We start from the raw sequence: 16133 nt of genomic DNA on the forward strand, positions 1-16133 counted from the left end.
GCCAGTAAAGGAATCAAAAGTCAAATTGTCTTCACAATATGTAGTGTATTGAGTTTCTCTGTTAATAAGGGTTCTAATCTGCCAACTCCGTAGAAACAGGGGGGGGGGGGGGGGGTCAAGTTCTACCCCCTTTCAGCTTTCACAATAAACTTTGTACGATCTGGCTTCATATTAAATATAGAATTGATACTTTTCAATTCATATATTTTTTTGCAGTCTAACAAGAATAACCACAGGCAAGATTATTACAAGGGTAGTGTGATTGTTGTGGGATACTTCATACAAAACTCATCACCCTATAGTAAACTACTAGAATTTTTTTAGCCTGCAGGTGTCACTGTTTATATTGCTGTCTACAGATAGATGTACTTTAGCTATCAGCCGCAAGCTTTTTATAGCAGTTGTAACAGTGACATCTAAAGGGAAAAGGGAATATTGCGCTCCCTTAAGTATATTCATAGTCAAGGAAAATCACAACAATTGATATACAATAATGCATTGTATATTTTTTTAAATCAAATACATTTCAAGGCTTAAATATATTGGTTTTAACCACAAAAATAATACATATAAAAAGTATCTCTGCACAAAATATTTTTTTTATATATCTTTGATGTGCCAAGGCCTTAAAGCTGAATTTATTTTTTAAAATACCAATATATTTATGAGATTCATACCTTGAAGTCATTCTGCAGGTTTACATAAATTTTAATTTTTCATACGTATTTTAATAATAAAAATATGCTCATTTTCAATATTGCTTAAAAGCATATCAATCAGTGGTAGATCAAAAACCGTGAAACGAAAAATATTTGATTTACATATTTAAGTATTTCTCAAACTAATATCATCCAATTGTATGTCAAATACTGTATATATATTAATCAGAATTAGCTATAAATGTTTCACTGCTGGCACAGATTAAAAAACTAACTGGCGATAAAACTAGGATATAGTATCTGGGTGTGGATCATTGAGTCGACAGTAACTAGGTTGACAGTCATTAGGTCGACCACTATTGGTCGGCAGTGACTAAGTCAACACCTGAAATAGGTCGACACAGTCATTAGGTCGATGTGGAAAAGATTAACGTGGAAAAAGGTCGATGTGACTTTTAAAAAAAAAAAATTGGTGTCGTTTTCTTTGTAAAGTGACCGGGAACCCCAGTTAGAGCACCGGGTCCCCTCTCATGGTGAGCAAGCTTCGGGCAAGGTGCCTCGCTCCGCTACCGCTGCGCTCGCCAGACAGGTTACTATTCCTAATCGTAGTCCACGTGGTTTGAAAAGTATAAAAAATGAAGAAAAAAAAGTGAAAAACTCATGGCGACCTTTTCATGTGTCGACCTTTGCCATGTCGACCTAGTGACCATGTCAACATAATGACCATGTCGACCTAATGCATGTTGAACAATAGTGGTCGACCTAAAAAGTGTCGACCTAAGTGTTGTTGACCTAAAGACTGTGAGGGTCATGCGCATGCGTGGCAGATTCATTACGCACGCGCGTCGTTGCCTCGCCGCCAGCAAGAAATGTGATCGCAGTGGCGATCACAAGAAGACGGACAGGGGCAGATACTCACCGTTTTCCAGGCGTGGTGAGTCCAGCACAGGCGTGTCGAGGCGTTTGGAGGGCGGAATTCTGACGTCAGGACCGGGATCTTCGTCGCTGGATCCGTCGCACTGGGTGAGTTACTGCAGCCCTGGTCTTGTTTTACTTGAAACTTTTTTAGCATAGCGTTCGCAGCCCTGCTCAAGTGTTCGCAGCCCTGCTATGCTATAATACACTCCCCCATAGGTGGCGTCAGGTTGATCGAATGAGCAGCAAAAAGTTGCTACGTGCGATCAACTCGGAATGACCCCCTAGATACCATAGTATCTACAAATCCTTTCCCAAGCTAGCAGGATACTAATGGTGTGTACACACTGTGAGATCCTTGCTATGCCCACTTTTCACTTTGTGATTTCCCCTGAACTCTCCGGAGCCCAGCACCACCGATTTTGACTAACTTTTCTTGAGATATGGGCTATGGCCCTCATTCTGAGTTGATCGCTCGCTAGCTGCTTTTAGCAGCAGTGCAAACGCTAAGCCGCCGCCCTCTGGGAGTGTATCTAAGCTTGGCAGAAGTGCAACCGAAAGGTTAGCAGAACAGTGCTAAAAAATTTTCATGCAGTTTCTGAGTAGCTGCAGACCTACTCCTTCTTTGCGATCACTTCAGTCTATTTAGTTCATGTTTTGACGTCACAAACACGCCCTGCATTCGGCCAGCCACTCCCCCGTTTCCCCAGGCACGCCTGCGTTTTTACCTGACACGCCTGCATTTTTTAGCACACTCCCGGAAAACGTTCAGTTACCACCCAGAAACACCCACTTCCTGTCAATCACTCACCAATCAGTAGAGCGACTGAAAAGCGTTGCCCGACCTTGTGTGAAACTGCATAGTTTTTTGTGAAAGTACGTCACGCGTGCACACTGCGGCCCGTACGCATGTGCAGAAATGCAGATTATTAGCCTGATCGCTACGCTGCGAACAACGGCAGCTAGCGATCAACTCGGAATGACCCCCTATGTGTGCTTACGATTTTGGCTTATGTGAGATTTTGGCTTATGTGAGATTTATTTGACATGTGAGAGGAACATGACAGTACACCGATCTAGGAAGGATTGCTTGCCTGCACAGTCTATCTTTTCTTGCGATACTGACCTGGCGGGACCGCGCATCGGGATCGAATCGGGATCGCAAGTGGCATAACGCCTTGCGATTTGCACTAACTTTTCTGGAGATTTTGACTATATAGTCAAAATCGAAAGAAAAAATCTCACCGTGTATACACACCATAAGTTTAGATCAAAGCAGAGTTTCATAAGCTGGTTACTATCATAAAACAAAGACTCTTCTAAGGTACAGTACCATAACTATTAAAAAGTGAAAAGGTTATGGGGGAAATTTGTTTGATCCCACAAGGCAAATTCACAGCAAATTTGCATTGTGAATTACATTTGCATTACAATTCCAGCCTCACAGAATCATAGAATTTTACGGCATATAAGAACCATCTAGTCGGCCCACGTACATGCACACACTTACACATTAGGGTTAGTTTTTTGTTGGGATCCAATTAACATACCAGTTTATTTTTGGATTGTGTGAGAAAACCCGAGTACCAGGAGGAAAGCCACGCAAGTATGGGGAGCATATACAAACTACACACAGAGCCATGGTGGGAATTGTACCCATGACCTCGGTGCTGTGAGGCAGTAATGCTAACCGTTACACTATCAATATTGCCCCGCATTTCTTTTTAAGAGTAAATTTGCCTGTTTTTGCTTGCACCCCCTGAGCAGGTAAAAAGGTATGGGAAAATCTGTATTTTACGGTAAAAATGTTGGGAAGTTTTTAATTGACTGAACTAGGACAATAATGACCTGTTATTTTTGGGGTGAAAAAATAAATGTTATCAAATTACCATAAAATCAATGTTTTTGTTAGTTTATAGTTCACTCCAAAATGAATGAAAGTACAGGTTGAGTATCCCTTATCCAAAATGCTTGGGACCAGAAGTATTTTGGATATCAGATTTTTCCGTATTTTGGAATAATTGCATATCATAATGAGATATCATGGCGATGGGACCTAAGTCTAAGCACAGAATGCATTTATGTTTCATATACACCTTATACACACAGCCTGAAGGTCATTTTAGTCAATATTTTTAATAACTTTTTGCATTAAACAAAGTTTGTGTACATTCACACAATTCATTTATGTTTCATATACACCTTATACACACAGCCTGAAGGGCATTTAATACAATATTTTTAATAACTGTGTGTATTAAACACAGTTTGTGTACATTGAGCCATCAGAAAACAAAGGTTTCACTATCTCTGTCTCACTCAAAAAATTCTGTATTTCAGAATATTCCGTATTTCGGAATATTTGGATATGGGATACTCAACCTGTGTTTATTTATTTTTTTTTAAATTTTTTTTTTATTAAAGTGGCCTCAAACTTGTCACTTTTGGGGGGTCCAGGAAGGTCTCCCCACTTTATGCTCGTTCCCAGTTTGCTTTTGGACAAAGGTCACACAACCTCGCTGCTAGTAGCACAAATTGGCATTTCTAATTGAATTGTGTGTATCTCAGGTGTGCGCGTGAAGGCAAAGTGTACGAGTTTAACTAAGGTAGTCTGCCTTTTGCAAACTCACTCCTAATTGAATTTCCCCCTACTGTATATGGTCCAAAAAACAGTTATCACAATAAATGGATGAGTCAATTCCTATTAATCCTGTGCTACAGGCACAGCCATAGCAATAGTGAGGTTGTGACCATGGAAGGAATATATATGCCTTATAGTCACCACTTGCAAACTCACTGATGGTATACCTCTCCTGGTGATTAGAACATTCAAATAATATGCCCGGTCAATGGGAGCTGGTGGTTGTAAATGTATTGGAACAATCAGGTCAGCCCTAATCCATGCTCCAGCAATGCAGTCAATGAGACAATCAATGTACCCGGCTGTATGAGAGCACCGTTTCTCCCTGGCTCTTTGTCTATGCCCAATTGATTGGCAATCAGTGAGCCCAACTGTGTAGGGGCACCTGCTGCGGCACACTGACCAATGCTTGTGAGTGTCTGTTGGATTAGCCAGGTGGCAGTAGCAGAACTGTAGGTGCACCATAGATACATTTTGAAGGGGCCCTTCCCCAGTGTTTATAGACAGACACCTCTCCACAGTGGATGCTCATTTTATTCCCCATAATATTGCCATAGTTAAGTTTATGCAATATCTTGTACACTAGCTCATTTTATGCTCCATAGTAGTTCCCTAGTTAATTTTATGCCCCATAGTAGTGACCTAGTAAGGAAAGGCTGCAGCGGGGGGCATCACCCCCCCCCCCCCCCAAGGTGGTGCCTCCGGAGCTTATTGAAAAGCATGTAGAGAATGCTACTCAACCAACAGTGATTGGATCTCAGCATTCTGATTGGTGGATGGATGGAACTATCCACCAATAAAGTTCTGACAGTTATTCACTGTATGGAAGCATTTGGAGAGACAGCGCAAGACTGCAGGAGGTGTAATTTATTATTATTTATTTATTCCCTTGAATGAGTGGATAGGAGGTCCAGTACATTGCTTTGCCCAGGACTTACGATGCTCTTAAGATGGCTCTGGTTCTATGCAATTTAGATTCCATTGCCCTGTAATTTCTTCAAAAAAGAAAGGTGGTGAAAGCGGATTAGGGGTGCATGACAGAACAATCACACTTACTGTACAGGTACAAATAAGGCAGACGTAGAAGGTGAGGAGGAGAAAAAATGGTAGAATGGGCCTTGCTATTGACTTACAATCTATCCAACAGTTTCATACTGTAGGAACAAAACTTTAATAAGAACACATTTTCTGCAATTTGTTTCACAAGGCCTCTTAAGGCCCACAAAATGAAATAAATCTGTTTTTAAAAATTATTCTGTGCAGCTTTGTTTTTGTTTTTTGCATTTATTTAGCTTTTTTGTAAATATGTAATCTGGCAACAAGTTGCCTAGAACACTTGGAAAATATAGACATGTTAAAGTTAAATAATTGTTGCTACATGGAATCAATACCATAACCGTACCTACCTACGCATCCAAAATGTCCAGTAGATTCCTGCAATAGTAGGCCAGCCTCCAGGATCTCGCCCACTTCCCCAGTAAATTATATTGGGTAGCCCCAGGTGCTTGATGATACATTTCACCGCGCCAAGCCAACCCCCACCACACACAACTCTCACATGCAACTTCCCATATTTAGGGTGTCTTCCACTCTCTCTGCAAATGTTATATCTGCCACACCTGCAGTGCACATGGTTTTGCCCAACTGCTAACAAATTTTCTGCTGCGATCAACTCTGAATAACCTCCCTCCCCCCTTCCCCCACGTTCTGACACTATGGGAAGATCCAAAACCTGGACTCAGTTTGACTCAGAATTCCAAGAGATCCAAACCGTTTCTCAGGTCAACTACTCTACTTTACATGTAGACTTGGTGAAAGATTACTTTTGTTTACAAACATTAAGGGGGTGATTTATGAAAACTTGTAGAGAGCTAAATTGGAGAGAAAGTACCATCCAATCAGATCCTAACTGTTATTTTTCAAACACAGCATCTAAAGGGACAGTTAGAATCGGATTGGTTGGATTTTTATCTCTCTCTACTTTACCTTATTTATCTCTAAGTTTTCATAAATCTCCCCTAATATGAAATGTTTAATATAGAAAAACACATTTTCAACAAATCAGGGGTTTAGAGACATTATACAAGTGAATCTAACAATTAATTCTTTATTTCTTACTACAGGTCAGATGGCTGGTGACCACACAAGACTAGAGTTCCACAATATTGAAACCGGGATAATAACTGAACGGCGCTACCTCTCAGCTGTCCCTTCCAACTTTATTGGCCATCTACAGAGCTTATCATTCAATGGCATGGCCTATATTGACTTGTGCAAAAATGGAGACATCGATTACTGTGAACTGAATGCCCGCTTTGGTTTTAGAAACATCATTGCTGACCCAGTCACTTTTAAGACGAAAGCCAGCTATGTAGCCCTGGCCACACTGCAAGCTTATACCTCAATGCACCTCTTTTTCCAGTTCAAGACCACTTCTGCAGATGGCCTCATTCTTTATAACAGTGGCGATGGAAATGACTTTATTGTAGTTGAATTGGTTAAAGGGTAAGTTTGGAATCATTATTGTGGCTTGTTTCAGTACTGAAAATGGACACATAAAACTAATTCATTACCAACTGAATGCAACCCTAAAAAGTTATGCCAAAAAGTAAATTTTGAGTAGAGTAATACTCAACATATGTACATTACCATGGAGAGAGCGTAAAAGGTGAGAGATAAAGTACCAACCAATCAGCTCCTCATTTTACAGGATGCATTTGAAAAATGTCAGATTGGAGCTGATTGGTTGGTACTTTAGCTCAACGCATTGATAACTTTAGCCCTATATATGGCATGATGGAGTTTGAGGGGGATAAAATGACCAGTGAGGAAGCCTAGGCTTCTGTATAAAGCTGTACAACTATCAGATGGACAGAATGTCATTAGAACTGATAGCTCAGGCCAGGTTATGCAGCAATATTAAGCTCCATTTATAAATGATGACTGAAAGTGAGGACTATATACTGTTTGTTTTTGGCAATGAGTTAAAGTAAAAAAAATACATATTTTAATCACTGGACACTTTTTGTAAGAATAACACTGAAAAATGTCACAACAATTGTTCTTATAGTAATCTTAAACTGTAAGAACTGATTTTGTGGATAATTATTTTTTGTGGATAATTATTTTGTGGATAATTATTTTGTGGACCTTGTCCTGTCTAAGGACTGTATCGGCTGCAGTCCATAAAATCTGGGGTTTGTGCATGCACAGTCAAGCCACCCGCTCGACTGCGCATGCGCCGATCACTACCAGGCGATCGCAGCCCGGTCTGGCAGTGCCAGAGGGAGGAGACACCACCCAATGGGACTGCCTGTACTGGGATTGACTAGCAGGTAGGACTTTCAATAGAAGTCATCACTATCAGTCACTGTGTAGCCAGTGTAGTCACAGACTACAACTGGCTCAGTCCCTGTAGTGGCGGATATTACTTAAGGGGGGGGGGGGGGGGGCTGCAGTCCTACAACCCCATAGGAAAAATCCACCACTGGTGGTAAAGTAGAAAATAAGCAAGTGGCAGAAAAACAATTGCAGTGAAAAACTTTCCATCCCAAGAATCATTCTTTAATAATTGCCCAGACAGATTTCCGTTTGCATACGCTATTTGCTTTTACTGGCATAAATTTGCATTACCCCCCAAAATATGGAAATGTTACTTAAAAGGAAAGGGAAACCCTAAGAAACCTCACAATTTTTATCAGGTGCAAAGTGTTCCTGGGAGAAGGGGACACTTTTTTAAAGCAACTTTTTAATGAAAACTTCTCAGAATGATCCAGAGGAGTACAATGGAGAATAGGGCACAGGTGGGAGATGGGGGTGGTGGTGGAAGTCTGTGGCAGCAATGACAAGTGGGTACAGTAAAAGGAACAATTAGACATCACCAACCTCAGTCAGGCTTTACGATCCTGCACGTTCAGAAACTACCCCTAAGGGGGTAATTCCAAGTTGATCGCAGCAGGAATTTTTTTAGCAGTTGGGCAAAACCATGTGCACTGCAGGGGGGCAGATATAACATGTGCAGAGAGAGATAGATTTGGGTGGGTTATATTGTTTCTTTGCAGGATAAATACTGGCTGCTTTATTTTTATACTACATTTTAGATTGCAGATTGAACTCACCACACCCAAATCTATCTCTCTCTGCACATGTTATATCTGGCCCCCCTGCAGTGCACATGGTTTTGCCCAACTGCTAAAACAATTCCTGCTGCGATCAACTTGGAATTACCCCCATAGTCTGATAAACTGGAAGTGATTAACTGACGTTCTAATCTGACTCCCTCTTTGGATAGTTCCACAACTGCTTCTACCACGTCTCCCAATCTACTATAATACTCATAGTGATCTGACTAGGGCAGTGGTACCCAAACTTTTTGATTCACGACACCGTAGGCCAAAAGTTTGTTAATTAGGGGTATATTCAATTAGCAGCGATAACGGACTTTTCCCGCAAAACGCAATTCTAGCCTATTCAATTGTCCTGGAAAATTTATCGGTGATCATTTTTTCACTAATTTCACTTCACCTACTCTGAAGCAGGTGAAAAGTTGGGAAAAGTTACTATTTTAAGGTAAAAATGTTTGGATATGGTACAGAACTCCTGGGACACCCCCCTTAATGGCTAATTAGGCACGTTGAGGTTTTTAATTATTTTTAATTGGCCAATAAATACCCATTTAGTAATTCAGAAAAAAAATGAATTAAGTACAATTTTGTTTATCTGTTATCCATAGGTTCAGTTATGTGTTGAGGGAAAGTATTCACTTCTGTTTGTCACGTATTTTCTGATTGGAAGGCACAGCCACTAGTTTTGCGTATTACACTGACTGTAAATAATTAAAATTGGTCCGGGACCACCAACCCAGGGCACCCCTGCAAGTGGCCCGCCTCTCAGTTTAGGAACAACTGTACTAGGGGTTATCCTTCCTTTTAAAAATAAAACGTTACTATATATTTTGAAATGGTTTAAATTCCATGTGCGTAAGGGGTGTGGGAGTGGAGGCTGCTTAGTCAAATTTGTCTTTTTGACTTTGCTGCAGAATTTTCCTTAAATACATTAAGACATTTGTATACTGTAGAGTCTGTCACATTTTTATGACTTCATGAAAGTATATCCTTCTTGATCTTTAATCCCTAGTCAGCAAATAATTTAGGGGTCTATTTACTAAGCCTTGGACAGAGATAAAGTGGACGGAGATAAAGTACCAGCAAATCAGCTCCTAACTGTCATGTCACAGGCTGGGTTTGAAAAATGACAGTTAGGAGCTGGTTGGCTGGTACTTTATATCCAGCAACTTTATCTCCGTTCAAGGCTAAGTAAATACTAAATGAACCCCTTAAAGTCTCAAAATAAGATGTTCCAGTATGAAACATGAAGGTACAATGTATGAATCATTCCCTGCTTGAAGATAAATCTTTAGGATTGTGCCCTACAGTGTATAATCAAAACTACAGAGTATAGAGAAAAATCATAAATTAGTTTTATTTTTTATTCACAAATACTTAGCAGATGACAGATACAAGCAAATTAATAATAATAATAATAATAATAATAATAGTAATAATAATAATAATAATATTATTATTATCAATAATAATAATAATAATAATAATAATAATAATAATACAAAGCAACATTACTTATATAATCCAAATTTTGTCCAACAGTTTTGTGTCTAGTTCCACCTTTCTCAATAGGCTTCGAAATACACAGAATTTTCAAAGTAGTTTAGAAGTTTAAATGCTGTTTCTCCTTAACAGACCACTAGAGGTCCTCAGAGTACTGTCTACAATTTATCTACGTGCTGTTGAGGAAGGGCTCATATAGTAATCTGCAAAAATGTAAAGTTGTTTATTTCTAATTCATTTTAAAGCTGTAAATAATTTTCGGTTATATTCATTTCAACATTGTCAGCCCAAAATCTATAAGTTGCTGATATGTTTATTTCACAGTTATAAAGTTACTAAATGTGTCAAATTATTACAGCATATTCTAATCTTTTATATTTACTGTATGTTATTATTTAAATTAAATATTTATTTATTTTTCAGATATTTGCATTATGTTTTTGACCTGGGAAATGGTGCAAATCTAATTAAAGGGAGCTCCAACAAACCTCTAAATGACCACCAATGGCACAATGTTATGATATCCAGAGACACAAGCAATCTTCATACTGTAAAAATTGACACAAAAATTACTACACAGAGCACAGCAGGAGCTCGAAACCTTGACCTCAAAAGTAAGTCCCTCCGATTGAAGTTGCAATGTATTAAGCTGTGAAAAGAGGTGAGAGGTGGACAAATAGAGAAGTTGCCCATAGCAACCAATCAGATTCTAACTATTACTTTGCAGAATGTACTTGATAAATGCTAGTTTGAAGATTATTGGTTGCTATGGGCAACTTCTAAACTTATATCATAATAAAAGAGTAGTGGAGTGGACAGCTCCTTTAAATGGAACTTGATTATTATCATTTTCTATCTCGCTTGAAAGACTCATCTTTAATACATTTTAACTACAGTAAGCGCACAGAGCCGGATTATAGGCGGGGCGGACGGGGCAGCCCCCCTGCCTGGTTGGCACAGAGCGAGTCCCGGCAGCACATGATTATTTTTTGATTTGAGACGGAGACAACGGAGACTGCTGAACCGCTACTCCCAGAGGCTCCGCTCTCCCCTCGCCACCGACCGCGCAAGTCCAGCTTCCCCGTGACCAGGATGTCTCCTCGGGTCCTGCTGCCGGCTCCTCCACGGGGCTTGCTAGGGGTCCTCACAGCTCCTGGTTGTCCTTGGCTCCACCCGTCATCTTTTCCTTGGTCGGACGCCACTTCCACCACTGGCTCCTATCAGGCTGGGTATCATCAGCGGTCCTCTCCCCCACTGGGCTGTGTCCTCTCCCATGCGCGGCTCCTGTACTTGACCTTGCCGCCCCTTCTAGACTCCCTCTCGGACAGGCAGCTCTGTGGACAGCTCCGCATAACAGGATCTTCTCCAGGTCACCAGCTAAGGGTCCTCTGCGGCAGATTGGGCTCTGTGGAGCTACCCCTCACCGGGCCTGCATTCCTCCGATAGCCCATGACGAGAATCCTTGTGATGTCACATGGGAAGGGTGTCTCTCGGCCTCCTCTGTTCCCCACTGGATCACATGTGCCGACTCCTTCGCAATGTCTCCTCCGGCACCGGGTCCCCTTTGATCGGGCACCTATGAAGCCACCCTCTGTCAAGCAGGGTCCTTCAGCTGGGGCTGTGCTTGCTGCTGCTGCGCTGCTCCCGGTCTCTGTCTCTCCCAGCTCCTCTGGCTGTGCTGCTCCCCCCAACCTGCTAAAGGCTCTCTCTGTGGCCAGGGGCCAGTCTCCTGCTAGGGCCCCAGGAGCCAGTGACCAATGAGGCAGGAGGAGGAGGCCTCAAAGTTATGTGGGACCCATAACAGAGAGAGCCAGCAGCAGGGTGGGGTCCCTAGGGAGGAGGTGTGCGGCCGGACTGGGGGAGGAACACTTAGCCGAGCCAAGTGCCCGTGGAGTGAGGGGACGTCACCGGGAAGCATGGAGGCCTAACACAGTGAAGTGCCGCCAACATCAGACAGTGACCTGATGCTCCTGCAGCTGAACAGTACAGGTTGTTTATCCTGCTTTATTTCTACCTCCTCTCACTCTTTCAGTTGCTTGCTCCCCTCTCTCTCACTCCAACACCCTCTCTCCCTCTCTCTTGTTCCCCCCCTCTCACTCTGTCTGTCTCTCCTTGACACCCTCTCTCCCTTGCTACCCTCTCTCTCTCTCTACCTCCCTAACAACCACCTTCTCTCTCACTGACACCCTCTTTCTCTCCCTCTTGTTCCTCTGTTTCTGTCTGTCTCCCTGACACCGTCTCTATCTCTCGCCCTCCCCATCTCTATCTCTCCCTGACACACTCTTTCTCTCATTCCCACTCTTTCACTGACACCCACTCTCTCTCTCTCTCTCTCTCTCTCTCTCTCTCTCTCCAACAACCTCTCTCGCTCCCTGACCCCCCTTCTCGTTCTTTCCCCTCTCTCTTTCTCTCTCGCTGACACCCTTTTTGTCTCTCACTCCCCATACTCTCTCTCCCACACCTTTGTTGCCCGGGGCCCCCACTAGTCTTAATCCGGCCTTGCAAAGGGATATATTTACTAATGGTTGATTTTCATAGATTTAAACTTGATGAAAATCGATCTTTTGTAAATATACCCTGAAGAATTGATAGTGACAGTCACATGGAATAAACATACAGTAGTACTGTATGCAATAGAGGCAGGGCCATAGACAGCCTGGGAAAATAGTGCGGCGGCGTCACCATGCCTCCTTTTTAATTCTCGAAAACAGTATTATGCTGAGCTGCACAGCCAGAGACAGATTCAGGAGGGGTGCGATCCGGGCAATCACTAACCCCATCTGATGGCAGCCTCCCTGGACCCACTGCAGCCCAGCACAGCGGCATATCCTGGGCGAGGAAGAGAGGCTTCAGCATGGACCCAGGCCCAGGTAGTTAGTACCCGCTCCACCCCCCCCATCTCGGTGCCACTGGATGGAGGAATTGTACTGGGCAGCCAGTGAGAATAATGAAGCCTTCTGTAGGGCATTTCAAGGGACACATATTTAAAACCTAGAATATTGCATATTTTAATGTTACTCCTTCGGATTGTAATTGATATAATTGCTGTTAAGTCTAATAGCCCTGCTCAGTCTGAGGCGCACGATTAGAGTTTCAGAGCTAAATTGAACATTTTCACATTTTACTGAAATCGATTTTTAAATTGTGCTGAAATAACACAGAAACCGCCGATAGTTTTGCCAAGAAAGCTTTTTTTCCCTCCTTAATTTCTTTGGCACTTCAGCAATGTTGCATCTTCAATTTTGTTACATGGTTTTAAAGCAATTTAAATGCAATTCAAGTAAATATGAAATAGAGATTTCGGTCCTACATCTTTCTTATAATAGCTCTAGTTCATAGTACTAGGCAAATTTCATAACTAGCATAGATGTACGTAATATGCTCAATTCATATTTTTACATTTGCATATAGTATGTTGCCCATTTTACAGTATAGCTTAGTCATTTACACTATGTCACTTCATAGCCTCAGAGCTGCAGGAACCAGCAGAATTTTGGCGACTTAGCCCATAGATTTAAAGGTACAACAGTTTTAAAAGGCAGTATCAACCTAGACATCATAGGCTATAACATATGGTATATTAGTACATTGGGTATGATTCAGAGATGTACACCGTGGTGATGTGTTCGCAGTTGAGCCATTATCAGTCAGGGAGAGTTTGCGGCGGGTAACAGGTTGGTGGTCAAAACCCAGGCCGTTTCACGACCATTTCCAGCGCCCATTCTGCAAGACTATAGGGCTACTCCCATTATTGAAGAATCTGTGACTGTCGCTGCATATTTGTAGTTGCTTGAATCTGTGAAACTGCCGGTGGGGGTCTCAACAGAAATCTTGGCATCTGTGTAATTTGCGTATTTTTGCATGTCCATGCATATGGCATCTCAGCTGCGAATGCATTACCCACATTTCTGCATCAGGCCCGTAGTTCAGTGACAAGCACATCCAAGTGTCTACTGCAGAAACCAAATAGGGTCATATACTGAATTCCACTGCAGTGTTGTGGGCTCCAGAGGTGGGGCTGCAGCACAGTCCACATTTCAAATAGGGGAGCCACACCAACTGCCAGTGAGTCAGTTTGGGATGACAGTTGGTGTAGCTCCCCTATTTGAAATTTGGACTGTGCTGCAGCCCCACCTTTGGAGCCCACAACACTGCAGTGTAATGCAGTACAAAACATGATGCTGCCAGATAGGGTGGATGTTTTAAACATACCGAGATCTGAGGGTTGTGAATGCGGCTAAGAGGTGGGCCAATGGTTCATCAGCACTAGGTTACTCCCCGAGTGTGGCCACGCCCCCTTAGCTGCATGTTCCCAGATGAACAATGGGGGTCATTACGAGTTGTTCGCTCGCTAGCTGTTTTTAGCAGCCGTGCAAACGCTATGCCGCCGCCCTCTGGGAGTGTATCTTAGCTTAGCAGAAATGCGAACGAAAGGATCGCAGAGCGGCAGCAAAATAATTTTGTGCAGTTTCAGAGTTGCTTCAGACGTACTCAGCACTTGCGATCACTTCAGACCATTCAGTTCCGGATTTGACGTCACATACACACCCTGCGTTCGCCCAGCCATGCCAGCATTTTTGCGGGCACGCCTGCGTTTTTCCAATCACTCCCTGAAAACGGTCAGTTGAAACCCAGAAACGCCCACTTCCTGTCAATCACTCTGCGGCCAGCAGTGCGACTGAAAAGCTTCGCTAGACCTTGTGTGAAACTACTTCGGCTGTTGTGAAAGTACGTCACGCGTGCGCATTGCGCCGCATAAGCATGCACAGAAGTGCCTTTTTTTGCATCATCGCTGCACAGCGAACATTTTCCGCTAGCGATCAACTCGGAATGACCCCCAATGTCAGGAACAATGCCATGAATAAGAAGACTAGAGCAACAATCAGAACCCCTCCTGGCAACACAGTAATGCACATGGAGGAATGTGTCATGTATCACAATTTGATTGCAATACATCCCGCTCCTATGCTCAGTCATACCAACAAGTGGAGGTGTTACTCATGGCAACCAATCAGATTCTACCTATCATTTTATAGAATGTACTTGATAACTGTTAGAAGAAAGTGATTGATTGCTATGGACAATTTCTTCTCTTTAGAAGGTTTGATATATCTACCCCTTAAATCACAATTGTAATGCATTTTATAGGTTCCTCTTCAATACATATTAATTGGTGAAGCACAGAAAATAGGACTAGATAGTGAAGGTTACTTACTGCATACTGTACTTGCAGATTCCCGATTTTTCATCCAGTCCCCCGCAACCACGGAAGAGTGGCCATATCTCCTTTATCCCGCCTGCTTCCTAGTGAAGCTGGCAGGATGAGAAGTTCATACAGGAAATTGCATTGCCGCATGGAGGGGGCAGGGCTAAATGATGTGATTTTGCTTTAGTTAGTGCCGCCCCCAATCCACGGGCACACAAGTTGCAATATTAGGGGGCGGGGCCTAGTGATGTGCAGCCCGGCCCTTATGAAATAATGTAGAAAGTGTGAAATGCAGTAAAACAATAGTGAACAACATATAACTGCTGTGACTATTACTATTTTGAAGTAGCAAACATTGGGCCTAATTCAGACTTGATCGTAGCAGCAACTTTGTTAGCAGATGGGCAAAACCATGGGGGTAATTCCGAGTTGATCGCTCGCTGACGATTTTTGCAGCGCAGAGATCAGGTGAAAAAATGGCATTTCTGCGCATGCATATGCCCCGCAATGCGCACGCGTGACGTACGGGTACAAAGCTCTTTGTGGTTGTGCTCAGGTTCTAGCAAAGTTTTCCTTCGCACTCGCGGCCGCAAGAAGATTGACAGGAAGGGGGCGTTACTGGGTGTCAACTGACTGTTTTCAGGGAGTGTTTGCAAAAACGCAGGCGTGTCTGAAAAAACGCAGGCGTGGCTGGGCGTTCGCTGGGCTGAAGTGATCTGTAACTGCACAAACTGTTTTTGCAGAGCTCGGCTGCAGAAGCGTTTGCACTTCTGCTAAGCTAAAATACACTCCCAAGTGGGCGGTGGCATACGTTTGCATGGCTGCTAAAACTAGCTAGCGAGCGATCAACTCGGAATGACCCCCATGTGCACTGCAGGGGGGGCAGACATACCTCCCAACATGACCCTCTCCAGGAGGGACAAAATGCTCTGCTCCTGGACTTCTCTCTTAATTTGTAATTGCCGGCAACTGTTTTGAACAGGTTAATGGATAAGAAAGGTGTTTCAGCACAGGTGTAGGCAAGCATACATTAAGAAAGAAGTCCAGGAGCAAAGCATTCTGTCCCTCCTGGAGAGGGTCATGTT

At 42.8% G+C, this 16133-nt stretch overlaps 1 protein-coding gene across 18 annotated transcripts in view; it reads left to right on the forward strand.

The window, feature by feature from the left end:
* Positions 1–16133, forward strand: part of NRXN1 (neurexin 1) — a 1686961-nt gene that overhangs the window by 897077 nt on the left and 773751 nt on the right. For all 18 annotated transcript variants that reach the window (XM_063918664.1, XM_063918680.1, XM_063918665.1 and 15 more), the window contains 2 exons: positions 6339–6720; positions 10266–10456. In XM_063918664.1, coding sequence (XP_063774734.1) covers positions 6339–6720; positions 10266–10456 — 573 coding nt within the window. The remainder of the gene's footprint in view (positions 1–6338; positions 6721–10265; positions 10457–16133) is intronic.

This window comes from Pseudophryne corroboree, chromosome 4, assembly GCF_028390025.1.
Source record: "Pseudophryne corroboree isolate aPseCor3 chromosome 4, aPseCor3.hap2, whole genome shotgun sequence".
NCBI lineage: Eukaryota > Metazoa > Chordata > Amphibia > Anura > Myobatrachidae > Pseudophryne > Pseudophryne corroboree.